The sequence below is a fragment of the Panthera uncia genome (genome assembly GCF_023721935.1).
Source record: "Panthera uncia isolate 11264 chromosome D3 unlocalized genomic scaffold, Puncia_PCG_1.0 HiC_scaffold_8, whole genome shotgun sequence".
Classification (NCBI taxonomy): Eukaryota; Metazoa; Chordata; class Mammalia; order Carnivora; family Felidae; genus Panthera; species Panthera uncia.
Window position 1 is genome coordinate 56,345,482 of NW_026057586.1, and position 19,707 is coordinate 56,365,188.

Below are 19,707 nucleotides of genomic sequence, written 5' to 3' on the forward strand. Positions count from 1 at the left end.
ATCCTCATATCATACAGTTTTTTATTTAAAGTGTAAAATTCAATAGTTTTTAGTATATTCACAGATATGTGAAATCATCAGTGCAATCAACCTTAGAACATTTCATCACCTGGAAAAAAATACCATACCCTTTGGCTATCATCGCCCTAGGCACACCTCTACCATTTCCTCCTGCCAGTCCTAAGCAACAGCTTATCCACTTTCTGTCTCTATAGAGTTCCCTATTTGGGACTTTTAATGAATTAAGTCATATAATATGTGGTCTTCTGTGACTGGTATATTTTCTTTAGCATTATATTTCATGGCTCATCCATGAACCATGGCCAAACAGTATTCCATTATATGGATTTCCACATATCTTTTTATCCATTCATTTATTGATGGACACTTGGGTTGATTATACTGTTGGCTTATTATGAATAATGCTGCTACAAACATTTATAAGTTTGTATGTGGACATATGTTTTTACTTCTCTTGGGTGTGTGCTGGGTAATAAAGCAACTCTGTGTTGAGTCATCTGAGGAACTGCCAGACTGTTTTCCAAAGCAACTGCCCCATTTTTACATTTTCACCAGTAGTGTGTGAGGATTTAGATTTTTCCATATCCTCACAAAAACTTATTATCAGAAAGTTTTATTCTAGCCATCCTAGTGGCATATAAAGTGGTACCTCATTGTGGTTTTCATTTTCATTTCCCTGAAAACTAATGATGTTGAGCGTCTTTTCATGTGCCTGTTGGCCATTTGTGGATCTTCCTTGGAGAAATGTCTATTTAGCTTCCTCCCCAATTTTTGATTCAGTTGTCCTTTTACTATTAAGTTGTAGGGGTTCTTCATATATTCTAGATACAAGTCCCTTATCAGATGTATGATTGGAAAATATTATTTCCCCTTCCGTGGGTTGTCTTCTCAGTTTCTTGTTTGTGTCCCTTGATGCACAAAGGTTTTTAGTCATGATGAAGTATAATTTATCTCCTATTTCTTTTGATGGTCATGTTTTTGTTGTCATATCAAACAATCCTTTGTCAAATCTAAGGTCATGAAGATTTGAACTCTTTGTGTTCTTCCAGGAATTTTCTAGTTTTAGTTCTTACATTTACATCTTTCTTCCATTTTGAGTTATTTGTAGTATGTAATATGAAGTAGGAGTATACAAGTTCTTTCTTTTGCATGTAGCTATCCAGTATCTCAGCATCTTTTGTTAAAAAGATGAATCTTTCCCCCAACAAATGGTCTTGACACTATTGTTGAAAATTGACCATAGATGTAGTAGTTATTTCCAGACTCTTACTTCTGTTACATTTATCTATATGTCTCTCCTTATGCCAACAACACACTGTTTTGATTACTGTAGCTTTGTTTTAAGATTTGAAATTGAAAATTAAGAGTTCCAACTTTTTCTTTTAAATAACTTTTGTTATTTGGGGTCCCCTAATTTCCATATCAGGTTTAGGATCAGTTTTCTCATTTCTGGAAGAAAAAAACAACAGTAGTTGGGATTTTGATAGAGATTTCATTGAATATGTAGATAGATTTGGGAAATATTGCCATCTTAATAATATTACATTTTCCAGCCCATGAAAATGGGTTATCTTTCCATTTATTAGGTTTTCTATAATTTCTTTTAACAATGTTTTATGGTTTTCAATATATAAGTCTTACACTTTCTGGATTACATTTATTCCTAAGTATTTTATTCTTTTTGGTACTATTGCAAATGGAATTGTTTTCTTTTTCTGTTTTTAATGTTTATTTATTTTTGAGAGAGAGAGAGAGAGAGAGAGAGAGAGACAGAGCATGAGCAGGGAGGGTCAGAGAGAGAAGGAGACACAGAATCTGCAGCAGGCTCCAGTCTCTGAGCTGTCAGCATAGAGCCCAACGCCGGGCTTGAACCCACAAACCACGAGATCATGACCTGAGCCGAAGTTGGACACTTAACTGAGCCACCGAGGTGTCCTTGGAATTGTTTTTCTTAATTTCATTTTAGGATGGCTAATTGTTTGTGTATGGAAATACAACTGATATTTGTATATTGATCTTGTATTCTGCAGTTTTGCTAAACTCATTTACTGGCTCTAAAAGTTTGGTTTTATGTGTATTAATTCTTTAGGATTTCTACATATAAGGTCATATTATCTGTGAAAAGAGATAATTTTCCTTCTTTCTTCTCAGTCTTTGTGCCTTTTATTTTTCTTGCTTAATTATCCCAGCTAGAACTCCAGTAGAATATTAAATAAGAAGGCAAGAGCAGAGATCATTGTTTTGTTTCTGATCTTAAGGGGAAAGCCCAGTCTTTCATCATTAAGTATGGTGTTGTATGTGGGTTTTTCATAGATTGCCTTTACTGGTTTGAGAAAATTCCATTCTTTTTTTTTCTTACATTTTTAAAATTCAATTTATGTAAATTTAAAAAACAAAAACAAAAACAGTTCACCCATTTCTCCTTCTTGTACCCCATTCCCCACCTCAGCAACTACCAATCCATTCTCTGTATCTATGAACTAGAGATTCCAAATGTAAGAGAGATCATACAGTATTTGTCTTTCTCTGTCTGACTTATCTCACTTAGCATGATGCCTTCAAAATCTTGCTATTTGTGGTAACATGGATGGGCTTCAAGAAAACTCTGTTCTTAATTTGTTGGGTGTTTTTACCATCAAAAGGTGTTCGATTTTGTCCAATGCTTCTTCTTCATCTGTTGAGATGATCATTGGGTTTTTTCTCTTCATTCTATTAATATGATGTATTACACTTACTGGTTTTCATTTATTGAACTAATCCTGCGTTCTTGGGATAAATCCTACTTGGTCAAGGTATACAGTCCTTTTAATATGCTACTAGACAGGTTGCTTGAGGATTTTTACATCAACATTCATAAGGGATCTTGATCTATAGTTTTAATTTCTTGTCGTGTCTTTGTCTGACTTTGGTATCAGGGAAATACTAGCCTTTAGAATGAGTTAGGAAGTGCTCCATCTTCTATTTTAAAAATTTTTTTTAAATATTTATTTAAAAAAATTTAATGTTTATTTTTGAGAGAGAAAGAGACAGAGCACAAGCAGGGGAAGGGCAGAGAGAGAGGGAGACAGAGAATCTGAAGCAGGCTCCAGGCGCTGAGCTGTCAGCACAGAGCCCAATGCAGGGCTTGAACTCACGAACCAGATCATGACCTGAGCTGAAGTTGGATGCTGAACCAACCGAGCCAGCCAGGCGCACCCCATGATGTTTATTTATTTTTAAGAGAGAGAGACAGACAGATACAGAGAAAGAGCAATAGCAGGGGAGGGGCAGAGAGAGGGAGACACAGAATCCGAAGCAGGCTCCAGGCTCTGAGCTGTCAGCACAGAGCCCAATAGTGGGGCTTTAACTCACAAGCTGTGAGATCATGACCTGAGCTGAAGTCAGACGTTTAACCAAGTGAGCCACCCAGGCGCCCCCCCCCCCCCCGCCCCCCCACCTTCTGTTTTTTAGAAGAGTTTATGAATGAATGATTGGTATTATAGTAGAACCTACCAGTGAAAACATCTGGTCCTGGACTTTTCTTTGTAGGAGTTTTTTTGAGTACTGACTCAATCTTTTTACTTGCTATAACTCTATTCAGATTTGCTATTTCTTCTTGAGCCAGTATTGAGAGTTTGTGTGTTTCTAGGATTTTGTCTATTTCATCCACATTATCTAATTTGTTGGCATATAATTTATTAGCATCTAAGTTGTTAATGATGTTCCCTTATAATTCTTTTTATTTCTGTAGAGTTGGTGGTAATGTCCCTGATTATATGCTGGAGTAATAATTTGAATCTTCATTCTTTTTTACACCATCAGTCTAGCTAAAGGGTTGTCCATTTTATTGATTTTTTTTTTAAGGGTCAACTTTTGTTCCATTGATTTTCTTGTTTTTCTATTCTCTATTCCTTATTAAAATTCTGATCTTTATTATTTATTTTCTTAAGCTTGTTTGAGTTTAGTTGTCCTTTTTCTTTAGTTTCTTACTATAGAAAGTTAGATTATTGACTTGAGCTCTTTCTTTTTCAGTGTAGACATTTACGTCTATAAATATTCCTCTGAGAACTACTCTCGTTCTATCCGATATGTTTTGGTATATTGTGTACCATTTTTGTCCATCTCAAAGTACTTTCTAATTTTCCTTTGACCCATTCATTATTTAAGAGTATGGTATAGTTTCCACACGTTTGTGAATTTCCTAGATTACCTTCTGTTACTGAATTCTAATTTAATTCCATTGTGGGTGGAGAATAGACTTGATATTAATTTGGTATTTTTAAATTCATTGAGATTTATGGCCTGAAAAACATATTGTCTATCCTGAAAAATGTTCTATGTGTACTTTAGAAAAACAGATTCTGCTGTTGCTAGTGTTCTATAGATGTCTGTTATGTCTAGATGAAGGTTTCTGTTTTCTTTCTGATCTTCTGCCTAGTTCTTCTGTTATTGAAAGTGAGGTATTGAAGTCTCTAGCTGTTGCAGAACTATTTATCCTTTCAATTCTTTGTGTTTTTTTTTCTGTATGTTTTATATGACTTTTGTTCCACAGTTCCTCCATTACTGCCTTCATTTGTGTATAAGTGTTTCCTAATATACCACTTTAACTATTTTACTATGTATTTTTGTTGAAAGAAACAATTATTTCTTCTACTACACATTTTTGAATTATCTCCTGAGTGGTTGCGTTGGGAATTACAAGTACCATTTTAATTTGTAGCAATCTAGTTCATATTAATTTCACCTTCAATTCAATAGTGTATAAATACTCTCCCTAGAGACCTCCATATCTCCTACATTATGCTGCTTTTGCCACAAGTTGCATGTTTACAAATTGTGTGCCCATCAACACAGATTTATAATTATTGCTTTATGCACTTTTCTTTTAAATTAGATAGAAAAAATTGGAGTTTTTAAAAATACATTAATGCTTCCTTTTATATTTACCTACCTAGTTTTCTTTACTGGTGTTCTTTATTTCTTCACACGGATTCAAGTTACTATCTAGTGTTCCTTAATCTCAGCCTGAAGGACTGATTATCTTAACATTTCTTTCAGGGCAGTACTACTAGGAATGCTTTTATTTATCTTTGAATGTCTTAATTTCTTCTTCATTTTTTGATTGTTTAGTTTTTATTTAATAATCATAAACTTAACTTTGTAAATCAGCTGGACTTAGAGGGGGATAAGGAAAATATGGAAGCTAAAGAATTGTGTCAAGAGCACAAAGATCATAGGCTATTTTTTTTTTAAATGTTTATTTATTTTTGAGACAGAGAGAGACAGAGCATGAATGGGGGAGGGGCAGAGAGAGAGGGAGACACAGAATCGGAAGCAGGCTCCAGGCTCTGAGCCATCAGCCCAGAGCCCGACGCGGGGCTCAAACTCACAGACCGTGAGATCGTGACCTGAGCTGAAGTCGGACGCTTAACCGACTAAGCCACCCAGGTGCCCCGATCATAGGCTATTTTAAGCAGATGGGGTTAAGGGGTGCTCTTCTGAGCTACAGAAGGAATGGTCTGGTGGTTCAGACAAAACATAAGTCAGATTTATTAGATGTGCCTATAGTCAACAGTGGTGATGTTTTTGCTGGTGTTGCCATTCCTGGACCCACAGTGCTCTGGGACTTCCACAGAGTTCATGCCCTCTTCCACGTTATGCTTGCCACTCAGTCTTCACGGTGCGGGTGAAAAACTGGGAGCCGTTTGTGTTGGGTCCAGCATTTGCCATGGACAGGATGCCAGGACCAGTGTGCTTCAGGATAAAATTCTCATCAACAAATTTCTCCCCATAGGTAGACTTGCTGACAGTGCCATTATGGCACGGGAAGCCACCACACTGGCACATAAATCCCAAAATAATCTGTGAAAGCTGGAACCTTTGTAACCTGATCTTTTCTCCCCAGTGCTCAGAGCATGAAAGTTTTCTGTTGAATTTGGAACAGCTCAAAGGAAAAACATTGCAACATCAGTATTAAAGAACATGGAGGGGTTGACCATGGGTGGGCAACACAGGCAGCTCTCGGGGGATGGCATCTAGAAGGCCTCTTCTTAATTTTTAAGTATTGTTTTGCCAGAGAAAATTCTGCTTGACGGCTTTTTTTTTTTTCTTTCAGCACTTTGAGTGTGTTATCCCATTGTCTTCTGGCTTTCGTGATTTCTGCTGGGAAATCACTGTTAATCTTACTGAAAATCTCTTGTGTGTGTTGAGCTGCTTTTCCCTTGCTGCTTTCAAGGTTCTTTGTCTTTTGGCAATTTGATGATGATGTATTTTCCTGTGGATCTCTTTGCATTTATCCAATTTGGAGTTTGTTGAGCTTTTTGAATTGATAGATGAATGTCTATCAGCAAATTTGGGGAGTTTTCAGCCATTATTATTTCAAATATTCTCTGCTCCTTTTCTTCTTCTGGGACTCTTCATTATGTATGTGTTGGTTGCACTTCATGGGGGATGTTATCCTATAATTCTTCTTAGGTTTTGTTCATTTTTCTTCATTTTTAGTTCCTGTTCCACAGATGGATAGTGTCAATGGACTTATCTTCAGGTTTACTGATTTTTTACTTCTGCATCCTTAAATCTGCTGTTGAGCTCCTCTAGTGGATATTTTATTTCAGTTGGACTTTTCAGTCCAGAATTTCCATTTGATTCCTTATTTATAATTTCTGTTTGTTTTTGATATTCCCAATCTGGTGAGATATGGTTCTCGTGGTTCCTTTCGTTCTTTAAACATGGTTTCTGTTAGTTCTTTGAACATATTTAAAATATCTGATTTAAAGGCTCTTTCTAGTAAGTCTGTTGTCTAGGTTTCCTAAAGGAGTTTCTTTTGAAACTTTTGGAACTCCTTTTTTCCTGTCTGTGGGCCATATTTTCTTGACGTTTTTTGTCTGTCTCATAATTTTTTTGTTGCAGAATGGACATTTTAAATATTATAATGTGGCAACTCTGGAAATAAGATTCTCCCCTCCTCCCCAGGGTTTCTTGCTTCTTGTTGTAGCTGTTGTTGCTTTGTTTAGTTACTTTTCTGCTGAGCTAATTTCGTAAAGTTTGAATTCTTTGTTTTGTGTGGCTACTGAAGTCTATTCCATGAGTTTACTATGAGCTTCCATGAGCTTCCATGAGCTTACTATCATGTCACCATGACAGGGTGGTTGTGCCCAGGAATATGCAGGCGTATATACTTCCAAAGAAGCACTATGCACATGCAAGCAAATATAAATATATGTTTCTTATGATGTTGTTAAATTAACATTTGTTAAGTGGAACAAAGGCACTGGGTGGTGAATCACAGCTCAAAAACAAACCATAAGAGAAATTGAAATAGAAAAGTTTATTACTCAGAGGTTCTGGAGGAAGTACAAAGCATGCCCCCAAGGAGCTGTAAGTGCATGTCAAGGCAAGAAGTAGACTGAGCCACAGAACCTGGGGCACATTCCTTGGTTAGAGTCGATGGGTGCAATGCTTTGGGGTTCCCAGGCTAAGGCCAATTTGGTCAATCCAAACCAAAAGAGTGGGATTTTTGCGAACCCCACTATGGTCTTATCTAAGGTTCACACAAGGGCACAACCTTGGGAGGTGGGGAGACTGTTGATCAGAAGGGCTACAGGGAAAGTCATAACAGCACTCTATGATTTGCTTGTGACTCCATAGGCTGTTATCTAGGGCAAAGGCTTACACAAGGGACCAGTGTCCATTTAAGGTCACTGCAGGCTGCTTGGCCAAACAAAATGGATGCTGAGGCAGCAACACTGTGGATAGCTGAGCTGAATTCTCAATAGTGTTCTTCCCCCTTTTAGCATGAACGGTAATATACATGAAATGTTGTCCTTTGTTTTGCTATACCAACTTAAGAAATCATGGTGTTCATTCTATATCAGTTCACAAAGCCTTCTTTGCTTCTTTTGCATGACATTCTGTAGATGTAACTTAATTTATGTAAGCAATTCGTATTGGTGAAAGGTTAGATCATGTCCAGCCTTTCGCTGTTAAGATTTATGCATCAGTGAACAAAATTGTATAGACATTATTTCTCACAAATGAAGTATATTTGTAGGATAAACTTACAGATGTGACATTGTTGGGTCATTTTATACTTTGATAAATATTCCCCAAATATTTTCCATAAAGACTGTGACAGTTTACACTTCTAATAGCAGCATGTGCTCGTTTTCCTAATGTTAATCCTGAGGACTAAATGTGTTTTATTTAGGTTATAAGCCCCAAGACTTCAAAGGTACTACAAAAATCACCCTCTTCAAGAAGAATGGTAAGAAAATAAGTAATTTCCTTTCCTCTCTAAGTATTAACTCCCTACATGATATTCTCTGGATATATTTACCATATCATTTTTATTTATTTATTTTTAATATTTTTTAATGTTTATTTATTTTTGAGACAGAGAGAGACAGAGCATGAATGGGGGAGGGGCAGAGAGAAAGGGAGACGCAGAATCTGAAGCAGGCTCCAGGCTCCAAGCCGTCAGCCCAGAGCCCAACGTGGGGCTCGAACTCACGGACTGTGAGACGATGACCTGAGCTGAAGTCGGGTGCTTAACCGACTGAGCCACCCAGGCGCCTCCCCGTACCATATCTTTTTTTTTAATTTGATCATGAAACATCCTTCAGACTTAGCATTTCATGTGGCACATGAAGGAATAGTATAGGAAGAGAATCTGCTAACTTATGACTCAAAACGTATGGCTGGGCATTCTGTACGCAAGTATGAATACTATAAATATTAATAGGGAAAATGTGATTATGATCACAGGTTCAGTAATGTCAGGAATGTGGAATTTATCTTACAGAGGCTTCTGGGGAGCTGGGAGAGGAAGGGCATGAAATGACCAAGAGAGGGTTTTAGGAGTATAGTCTTGACTCCAAGACTCTGGGGACACTCTGCACCTCCCCCCACCAAGTCCAACTTTCTCAGCATCCATTCCCTGGCATGCTGTCCTGGTTCTTGCTGGTAATAGTAGAAAAGGACCGTAAGAACTGACTGTATTTTAAAATATTTTCTATTAGTTTCCTAGTGCTGTTGTCACAAAGCACCACAAACTAAACAGCTTAAAACAATTGAAATGTATTCTCTCACAGTTCTGGAGACTAAAATTCTGAAATCAGGGTGTCATCTGCGTTGGTCCTTCTGAAGGCCTTGAGAGAAGGACCTGTTTCTGACATCATTCCTAGCTTTTGGTGATGCCAGCAATCCTTGGTGTTCCTTAGCTTGTAGATGTATCACTCCGATCTCTGTGTCCATCTTTACACGCTGTGTGTGTGTCTGTGTCTCTTCTCCTCTTAGAAGGACGGTAGCCATAGTGGATATACGTCCACTCTGTTCCATATGACCTTGTCTTAGCTAATCACATCTGCAGTGACCCTATTTCCATATAAGGTTATATTCTCAGCTGCTGGGGGGTAAGACTTCAACGTATCTATTGTGGGACACAATTCAACCCATAATATATTCCTTCTAGGGTATATATTGAGTCAGTTCAACATAAACTTTCTATATCAACAATGCCATTTTTTGAGAATGTTCAAATTGATAAAATGCCTAAGGAGTAGCCAGATCCTCAGGTAGAAATTTATTTCCGTTCATATCTAGATGGAGAATTCATTTTTAAAACATTCCAAATTTTGAAACAAAAGAAATTTTCCAGTCCTGAAAAAACATCAGTTGATGTTAATTAGACCTAAGTGCCATTCTCTGACTATTTCATTTAATCAGAGCTCCAAGGTAGGTCTCCAGGCCAGTCTTGTCATATGAAACCAGAGATGCTCAGCAGTCCACACCTGCTCTTCAGAGTGTTATCAGCACACTTTGAGGGATCAAGTTTTTTTTTTGTTTGTTTGTTTGTTTGTTTGTTTTTTTTTCAACGTTTTTTATTTATTTTTGGGACAGAGAGAGACAGAGCATGAACAGGGTAGGGGCAGAGAGAGAGGGAGACACAGAATCGGAAACAGGCTCCAGGCTCCGAGCCATCAGCCCAGAGCCTGACGCGGGGCTCGAACTCACAGACCGCGAGATCGTGACCTGGCTGAAGTCGGACGCTTAACCGACTGCGCCACCCAGGCGCCCCGAGGGATCAAGTTTTAAATCCCCATCTGGAATTCAACTTGGGCCAGCCAATCATTGTTACTAACTAAAGAAAAAGGGTTTTAAAAAGCTGTATTTTCTAATTGATTCTCAAATTTTTCAGAAGGTGACTCTTCTTAAAATATACTGAAATACAGACTCCTGCTTGAAGTAAGCTTATTTAGGGCACAAAATGAACTGATAGAAACGAGATTTTGTCATAACCTAGTGTTACTTGTCTTATTATTTTAAGGGACTATAGCAAGTGCCTTAAGTATGTAACAAAAGTAAAATCCCAGGTTAAGTTTACTCATTAGTGAATCTCCTGTTAAAAAGAAAGCAGTGTTTCATTCTGGTTAAATACTGGTCATATTTACATGTTTTCCTAATTCATAATGCCACTGATTTTCACATCTTTAAAGTGCAATCATTAAAGCGATATTCATCCTAGTTTGACAGAATGTACTGAATTTTTCCTCATTGGCAGTCTGACGTGCCGGAAGGAGTCATAAGGGTCCATGCTCCACTTCTCTCTAAGGTGTCCATGGCCATTCAACTCAATAGTCACACCAAAGCCAAAGACATACTGGCAAAATTTCAATATGAGAACAGGTGAGTAAAAGTGAGTATAGGTCTCTGTACAAGGAAGATGATCTTTTATCAGATAAGTAACTCCCAGGCATTTACAAACTTGGCTTTTTTGAAAAATTAGAACCTGTTATTTTGGGGACTTTACCAATAGAGTAAGTGAAAAGTAGAGAAAGAAATTAAGTAGACCATAGAATTGTTGATAACAGAAATGTTTGGTTTGTTTCTTTTTCTTTTGGGGAGGGTTATTTTTTGAAGAAATTTCTACAAATAGAATTCTTAATAGATATCTTCTATCTTGGTGGTTTCATTTACTCAATGAGTTTACTTTTTATTAGAATAAAAAATATAGCAAGTTAGTTTTATAGATACCTAGAATACCATTCCAGGCTTCACTGGGCTTTGACATGCCTATATATAAAGCCTATACATAAAGCTTATGTAGTTGAACGGGCATCATTGCTGTCGTCTTTCTTAAAACCTACTGCTAATTAATCTTGAGATCAGAATTCTATTTACAAAAAAAAAAAAAAAAATCCTTTCCTCATTTGCCCTAAGTCATCTTGAAGCACCATAAATCAGGATAATTTTTGTCTAGGCATACTTATTAAAGGATAAACATTTGCCCTGAGGTTTTTAAAAGATGAGAAGCACTAGTTTAAATCTGTCCATTAGACAGCAGGTACAGTTTGAGGGTTTCTAGTAAAACTGATGGAGGTTCTCAAAGAGAAGCTTTCCAATCATACTAAAAAGGAGTACCCATGTTGAGGGTGGGAACAAGCCAGTTGAGGAAGGTTACATACCGTAACACTCCATTTATATAACATTTTGAAATGACAAAATTTTAGAAATGGAGGGTAGATTAGCACTTGCCAAAAGTTGGGGAGGGCAGATTATGGGAGAGAGATGGGTATGGTCATAAAAGGGTGACACAAGGACCTGGAGATATTGGAGCTGCTCAGTGTCTTGACTCTGGTGGTAGATAAGAACCTGTACAAGTTGTACTGAACTTAATACACACATGCATACAAATGAGTACATGTAAAATGGGAAATCTAAAGAAGATGGGTGGATCGTATCAACGTCAGGATTCTAACTAGCATTATACTGTATTTTTTTTACCATTTGGGGAAAAGTGGGCAAAGAGTATGAAGAATCTTTCTGTATTATATTTCATACGTGTAAGAATCGACTAACTCGATAGAAATATTTCAGTTAAAAAAAAAAAAAAAACAGGAGTAGCCAATAGAAGTAACCTATAGAATTAGAAGCCAGGTTAGTGGCTTTCTGTAAGGGTGGAAGGGATAGTGACCAAGAAGCCATGATAGTGGCTTCTAAGAAGTTCTTTTTTTAGACTATGGGGGCTGGTTACATGGTATGTTCACTTTGTGAAAGTTCTTCAAGTGTTTTTATGTAGGATGTGTGCATGTTATATATGTACTATATAAAAAAAGAAAATAATAGGGGCCAACAGGAGCCCCAAAAACTTACTTCTCTTCACTGGGAAGACACCATAAGTAGTTACCACTAGGCGGTAATAGAGAGACTTGAAATTCCACTGAGGGGATTTGAACACACAATAGATTCCTAGTCACATGCATGACAAAACTGCCTCTGTGCTGTCATGTAGACCTTTTGTAGAATGAAAATGTTTCTGGTAAAAGTAAGTCAGAATCAGTGACTGCAGATAGATGCAAATTCTTTGTATGAACTTCTTCAACAGATTTTGTCCAGTCCATTTTCTTCACCAGTTAGAACTGTGGCCAATTTCAGTTTAGTTGTAAAGTGGCCCATTTTTGCCTGTTTCACTAGAGGCTGTTCTGTTTAAGTAAAAAAAAAAGAAGAAAGAAGTCTCCTTCTCCCAGATCCTCCCTCTTAGGACTAAAAACCCTTGGACATAACCTAACGACAAGTGTAGGAAGACACTAAAAGGTAGAAAGACGAGTGCTGACCACCTAAGGACATCGGGCCTCTGAAACAACATGGTGGTGAATTCTTGGGTTTCCTTATTGCCTCCCACATATCCAGGCAGGAACTGCAGAAACCTCCAACCTGGCACAGACGCAGACAATAAAAGAGTTCCAAGAAGAGCCTGCTCCCAGCCAAAGGACTGGGGAGAGAGTGGTCTAAACACAAAGCACCATTCTGGCAGTACCTACCCTGCTCCAACCAAACAGGAACTGGAAGAGCACACCATCACGCCTGTGGTCTCAGTGGGACCAAGCAGGCCACTGATCTGCATGCCCCACCCAGCAGAATCCCTTGGTGATCCAGTTCCCAGCCACGTTAGTGTCAGCACCTCCACCCAGCATCGGGGAGACCTGACGAGTCTGTGCGAGGCAGACAGTATCCCCCAGCTTCACCCCACCCTCAGAGTCAGTATGGCCCAAAGATAAGCTGAGCTTTACCCTCACCCAGCAGCAGCAAAGCAGCTTGAGGCAGCCTTCTATTTCCCCTCCCTGGTGGCAGCAGAGCCCATCAGGCGGCTGATCTTACACCCTCAATCAGAGGCAGCAGAATGGTGCCAGTTGGTGTCCCACTTTCACTGGGCAGGTGTCAGTGGGGCCCAGCAAAAGCTGAAGATACACACCCACCCAGACCTTGTGCTATACCTCAACAGGACTGCCTGCCAAAAATGATGATTAAATAAGATCCAGAGTCTCATAATATCCAAAGTGTCTGCAGTATGATACAGAATCACTCATTATACCTAAACCCAGGAAAATCACAATAGGAATGAGAAAAGACAATTGACAAATGCTGGTGCTAAATGGAATCAGATGTCTGAATTAATCTGACAAGAATTTTACAGTAGCCATCTCAAAGGAAAAAAAAAAAAGGCTTCAACAAGCAACTATGATTCTCATGAATAAAATGAAAAAATAGAAAACCTCAGCAAACAAATAGAAGTTATAAAGAGAATGTAATGAAAATTATAGAACTGAAAAACAGAATCACTAAAATAAAAACTTGCTCGCTGGGCTCAATAGTAGAGTGGAATTGACAGAGGATATAATCAGTAAACTTGAGGACATATCACTAGCATTATTTATTCTGAACAAAGAAGACAGACCTAAAAAAGTGAATATAGTCTCAGGGATCCATGGACTATAATAAGAAAGCTAACATTCGCATCATTGCAGCACCGAAAGTAGAGAAAACAGAGAGGAACGGAAAAAGTATTTGAATAAACAATGGCTGATAACATTCCAAATTAGCAAAGGTGTAAACCGACATATTCCAGAAACTAAGTGAACCCAAATAAGACAAACCAAAGGAAATCCTTGGCACAACAATGTAATTAAACTTGTAAAGATTAAAGACAAAGAAAAAAACCTTGAAAGTATTCAGAGAGAAGCAATGGCTTTCTTATAGGGAACACCAATTCCAACGACAGCAGATTTCTTATCTGAAACCCTGGAGGCCAGATGGAAGTGGCATAACATTTTTCCAAGTACTGAAAGCAAATACTGTCAACCTTGAATTCTAAGTCCTGCAAAAAATACCCTTCCAGAATGAAGGGGAAATGACATTCTTGGGTGAAGCCAAACTGAGATTTTTCAGACTTACCCATAAAGAATGGATAAAGGAAGTTCTCTAAATAGAAAGAAAATGTTAACAAAGGCTTGGAGCATCGGAAAGGAAAAGAGAACATCAGAATAGGTAAACAGTAGTAAATGTAAGAGATTATCCTACTCGTTATGCGTTTCTTAAATCATATTTAATGGTTGAAGCAAAAACTTTTACATCTGATATGCTGCTCAGTGTAGGTAGAGGACATATTTAAGGTAATTACATTTAAGAAGGGTTGAGGCTCAGCACCCCTTATTGTCTTCCATTCCAAAGATTGTGACTTCCTTCCAAAGATTGCAGTATGTAAAGAGGGAAAAAGAACAACTTCATAGTCATGAAATCTGACCTCAGCCAGGTGACCAAGATTAACATCAACAATGCTAAGTCTTGCTCATAGTATGTACCCTTGATAAGAAATGATGAAAATGGCACTTTACATCTGTTGCTTTCCTCCCAAGAACATATAACTTCAGCCTAAACATGAGAAAAACATCAGATAAATCCCAACTTAGAAATGTTCTACAAAATACCTGATGTGTCTTCCTGAAAACTGTCATGGATGTCAAAAACAAGACAGAGGTGAGAAACAGAATCAAGAGGAGCCTAACGAGACATGACTAGGTATTCGTTTCCCGGTATTTGCATAACAAATTACCTCAACCTTCTGGCTTAAAACAACAGAAATGTATTCTCTCAGTTCAGGAGGCCAGAAGTCTGAACAAATATGTCCGCAGGGTCGGTTCCTTCTGGAGGCTCTGAGGGAGAGTCTTTCTCATGCCTCTCTCCTAGCTTCTGGTGGTTGCCAGCATCCTTGGCATTCCGTGGCTTATAGACGTATCACTTCAATCTCTCCATCTTCATATCATCCTCTTCCCTATGTTTCTCTGTGTCTTCTTCCCTTCTTAATAAAGACTCAGTGGATTTTAGGGCATCTTCTGAATCCAGGATGATTTCATCCCAAGATTCTTAAGTGATTACATCAGCAAATACCCTATATTCAAATAAAGTCACATTCTTAAAGATCCAGGTGGACATGAATTTTGGAAAGGACACTATTCAACCAACTATAATTACTAAATATATTGCAATACTCTGGGTGGGTCTCTGGAACAGAAAGCAGATACTAGGTAAAAACTAGGAAAATCTGAATGAAATATGAACTTTGGTTAATAACAATGTATTGTATTCATTAGTTGTGACAAATGTACCGTATTAATGTTAGATGTTAATAATAGGGGCAACCAGGTGTGGGGAATATGGAACTGTCTATACTATTTTCACAATTTTTAAGTAAATCTAAAAGTTCTAAAATTAGGTTTATTTGTAAAATTTGTTAGGGTTCTACCAATTAGGAGAATATTAATGGTAAAGTAATTTCAAAGTAAATAGGTAAAGTTTAGTTATGCTAGAATATCAGGATTATCTTTCTGTTTTAAAAATGAAATAATATATGCATTAGTGGTCCTCTTCCTTTAACTTATGTTATTTTTAATTCAACGAACTAAGAATAAATAGAATTAAATGTTTATTCTTAAAGTATGAAGATAAAGAGAACTGACAGAAGTAGGTTTCTACACATCACTAAAAGTAGTAAAACCTCAATCCCAGTGGACCATGATAAGTTACATTTGTGTATTGTAATGCCTGAGAAACCACACACACACACACACAAAATACAAAGTAGTATATTTAAAAAATCTGTAAATAAATCAAGGTGTAATTATAAAAGATAGACCATATCATGGGCCATAACACAAACCTCAGTAAATTTAAAATAATTTAAATAATACAAGGTATCTTTTCTGTCCATAAAGGAATCAAACTAGATGTCAGTAACATTAGGACAACGTGAAAATCTCTAAATATTTAAAAATTAAACCACACACTTGTAAAAACTCCACAGGTCAAAGAGGAAGTGTTAAAGAAGATTTTTTTTAAAGTACATAGATTGAAAATAAAACTGCAGCTTACCAAATTTTGTACAGTGCAGCTAAAGCCATGCTGAGCGAAAAATGTATAGCAGTAAATGCTTGCATTAAAAAAGAGGGTGAGATCTCAGAATAATCAAGTAAGTTTCTACCTCAAGAAACTAGAAAAATAAGAGCAAAATAAACACAAAATGAAGGAAGTGATAGAAGAACAGAAATCAGTGAAATTGAAAACAGGAAAATGATAGAGATCAGTGAAACAAAAAGCTGGTTCTTTTAAGAAACAATAAAATTGAGGGGCGCCTGGGTGGCACAGTCGGTTAAGCGTCCGACTTCAGCCAGGTCACGATCTCACGGTCCGTGAGTTCGAGCCCCGCGTCGGGCTCTGGGCTGATGGCTCGGAGCCTGGAGCCTGTTTCCGATTCTGTGTCTCCCTCTCTCTCTGCCCCTCCCCCGTTCATGCTCTGTCTCTCTCTGTCTCAAAAATAAATAAAAAACGTTGAAAAAAAAAAAAATTAAAAAAAAAATAAAAAAAAAAGAAACAATAAAATTGATAAACTTCTAGAAATGAAAAGCAAAAAAATCACCAATTTTAAAGCAAAAAATATCACTATGTAATATTTCCCTTAAAAGGATAATATGAAAATACTATAAACAACTGTATGCTCAAAATTGAAAACTTAAAAGAAATGGACCAGTTCCTCTAAGACTACAGATTACCAAAACACAACCAAGATGAAATAGTTTTGAGGCCATTAAAGAAATGGAATTTTTAATTAACTAATTTATTTATTTGTTTTTTAACATTTATTTTCAAGAGAGAGAGAGAGACACAGTGAGGGGGGAGGTGCAGAGAGAGAGGAGGACAGGATCTGAAGCAGGCTCCAGGCTGTCAGCGCAGAGCCTGACACGGGGCTTGAACCTGCCAACAGTGAGATCATGACCTGAGCTGAAGACAGACACTTAACTGCCTGAGCCACCCAAGCACCCCTGAATTTTTAATTTAAAAGTTTCCCCAAAAAAGAAATCTCCAAGTCCAGATGGCTTCACTGGAGAATTCTAGCAGATGTTTAAAGAATTCACAGCAATTTAGCACATTCTTTTTCAGAAAATAGAAGAGAAGAAGGGACACTACCTAACTCATTTTATGAAACTAGTGTTGACCTGACACCAAAGACAATAAACAAACAAACAGTGCAGACCAGTATCTCTCATGAACTTAGAGATAAAAGTCCTAGGCAAACCATGAGCAAATCTAATCCAACATATATGAAAAGAGTTACTCACCATGATCAAGTGGGATTCGTTTCAGTTTAGGTCAATATTCAGAAAGTAATGTAATCCATCCTCAGATTGGAGAAAAATCATAGATCATATTAACTGATACAGAAAAAAACATTTGACAAAATCCAATACCCATTCATGATAAAAACTCTCAGTGAACTAGGAAAAGGGAAGAACTTCCTCAACTTGATAACTACCATCTATAAAAACCTATAACAAACCTTATACTTAATGATGAAAGATTGAATGCTTTCCTTCCAAGATCAAGAAAATTACTTAAAAAAAAAAAACACTACTTGTAACTTGTGTTCAACATACTATTGGAGGACGAAGCCACTCAATATAAGGAAAGAGAAAGGAAGGGAAGGGGGGGGGGAGGGGGGGGGAGGGGGGCAGAGCGGGGAGAGGAGGAGAGAAAGCCAGGGAGGGAAGGAGGAAGGAAGGGAGAAGGGAAGAATGAAGGAAGGGTGGCTGGGCAAGTAGGCATACAGATTTTAAAGGAAGAAATAAAAATGCACATAACATAAAGTTTATAATTTTAAGTGTACATTCCAATGGTATTAAGTACATTTACATTGTTACACGGTCATTACCACCATCCATCTCCGGAAAGATTTTATCATCCCATACTCAGACTCTGTCCCCATTAAACAATAACTCTTCATTTCTCCCTCTCCCAAGCACTGGTAACTGCTCTTCTACTTTGTCTCTATGAATGTGACTATTCTAATAACTGATTTTTGACAAAAGTACAAAAACAATTCAATGGCTGAAGGACAGCCTTTTCAACAAATGATAAATGGTGCTCTAGCAGTTGAATATCTGTAGACAAAAAAGAAAGAAAGAGAAAGAAAAGAAATTAACCCATAGTGCATATTTAAATTTAAAATGTAAAACTATAACACTTTTAGAAAATAACAGGAGAAAACCTCTGTGATGTAGGGCTAGTAAAGAGTTCTTAAAGTTGATATCAAAAGCATGATCCATAAATTGGACATCTTTCAAAACTGAAAACTTACATACTGAAAGACTCAGTGAAATGGTTGAAAAGACAAACTAAGGATGTATACAGACCTTATATCCAGCAAATGACTAGTTTCTAGAATATATAGAGAACACTCAATACTCAACAATAAAAATATCCAAATTAAAAATGAGCAAAAGATGTGAACAGATATTTCACTAAAGAGGATATATGGATACAAATATGCACATGAAAACATGTTCAGTAGCCATTAGGGAAATGCAGAGCCACAATGACTATCATTAAACCATCTGAGAATGGCTAAAATAAAAAATAACGATGACATCAAATACTGGCAAAGATACAGAGAAACCGGATCACTCCTACATTGGTGGTGAGAATGTAAAAGGCTATAGTTGCTCTGTAAAACAGTTTGACAGTTTTTCATAAAACTAAATATGCAACTACCGTGTGATCCAGCTTGCACACTCCTGAGAATTTAGCTCAAAGAAATGAAGATAATATTCACACAAAAACCTGAACACAAATGCTTATAGCAACTTTATTTAAAATAGTAAAAAACTGGTGGAAAAAAACCAGATGTTCTTCAACAGGTAAAAAACAAACTGGTACATCCATACCATGGCATGCTACTCATCAATAAAATGCAACACCTTGGGTGAGTCTTCAGTGATTTATGCTGATTAGAAAAAAAAGCCCATACAGAATGTAAGCCAATTTGACAATAAATTATATTTAAAAAGAAAAAAATGAATACAAAAAAAGCTCTGTACTCTGTTTCCATTTACTCTGTGTAACATTTTTGAAATTAGAAGCTTCTAGAAAATGTAGAATCGAGTAGACATTACTAGGGACAAGGGATGAGCATAGTAATGATGGAGAGGGTAGGGAGTGGGACTGTAAAAGGTAAACGGGAGATCTAGTGATGATGGAAATATCCTGTATCTTAACTGAATCAATGTTGACATTCTGGTTGTGGTAGCAAACTAGAGTTTTGCAAAATGTTATTATTGGGGGAAACTGGGTAAAGGGTAGACAGGATCTACCTGTATAATTTCTTAAAACTACATGCAAATCTACCATTATCTCAAAATGTTTAAGTAAACAATAAAATAGGCCACACATCTTTCTTCCTCACAAAGAGCTAAGGCAATCTTTTTGAAGAAACCAAGCTGAAAGTCATTCCTCATGTAGGTGGAGATCAGCAATGGTCTTTCTAGACTTTTCTACTGCAGTATTCCAGGATGCTGAAATTAAACTGGGCAATTATTTTCTCTG

General features: G+C 37.2%; 1 protein-coding gene and 1 long non-coding RNA gene across 8 annotated transcripts in view; both read left to right on the forward strand.

The window, feature by feature from the left end:
- Window positions 1-19,707, forward strand: part of LOC125914812 (uncharacterized) — a 292,117-nt gene that overhangs the window by 198,673 nt on the left and 73,737 nt on the right. The gene's annotated exons all lie outside the window — the stretch shown is intronic.
- Window positions 1-19,707, forward strand: part of ARHGAP28 (Rho GTPase activating protein 28) — a 190,291-nt gene that overhangs the window by 165,952 nt on the left and 4,632 nt on the right. For 5 of the 7 annotated variants that reach the window (XM_049620405.1, XM_049620406.1, XM_049620404.1 and 2 more), the window contains 2 exons: window positions 8,207-8,263; window positions 10,559-10,683. In XM_049620405.1, coding sequence (XP_049476362.1) covers window positions 8,207-8,263; window positions 10,559-10,683 — 182 coding nt within the window. The remainder of the gene's footprint in view (window positions 1-8,206; window positions 8,264-10,558; window positions 10,684-19,707) is intronic. The other 2 variants (XM_049620410.1, XM_049620409.1) reach the window with 1 other exon arrangement.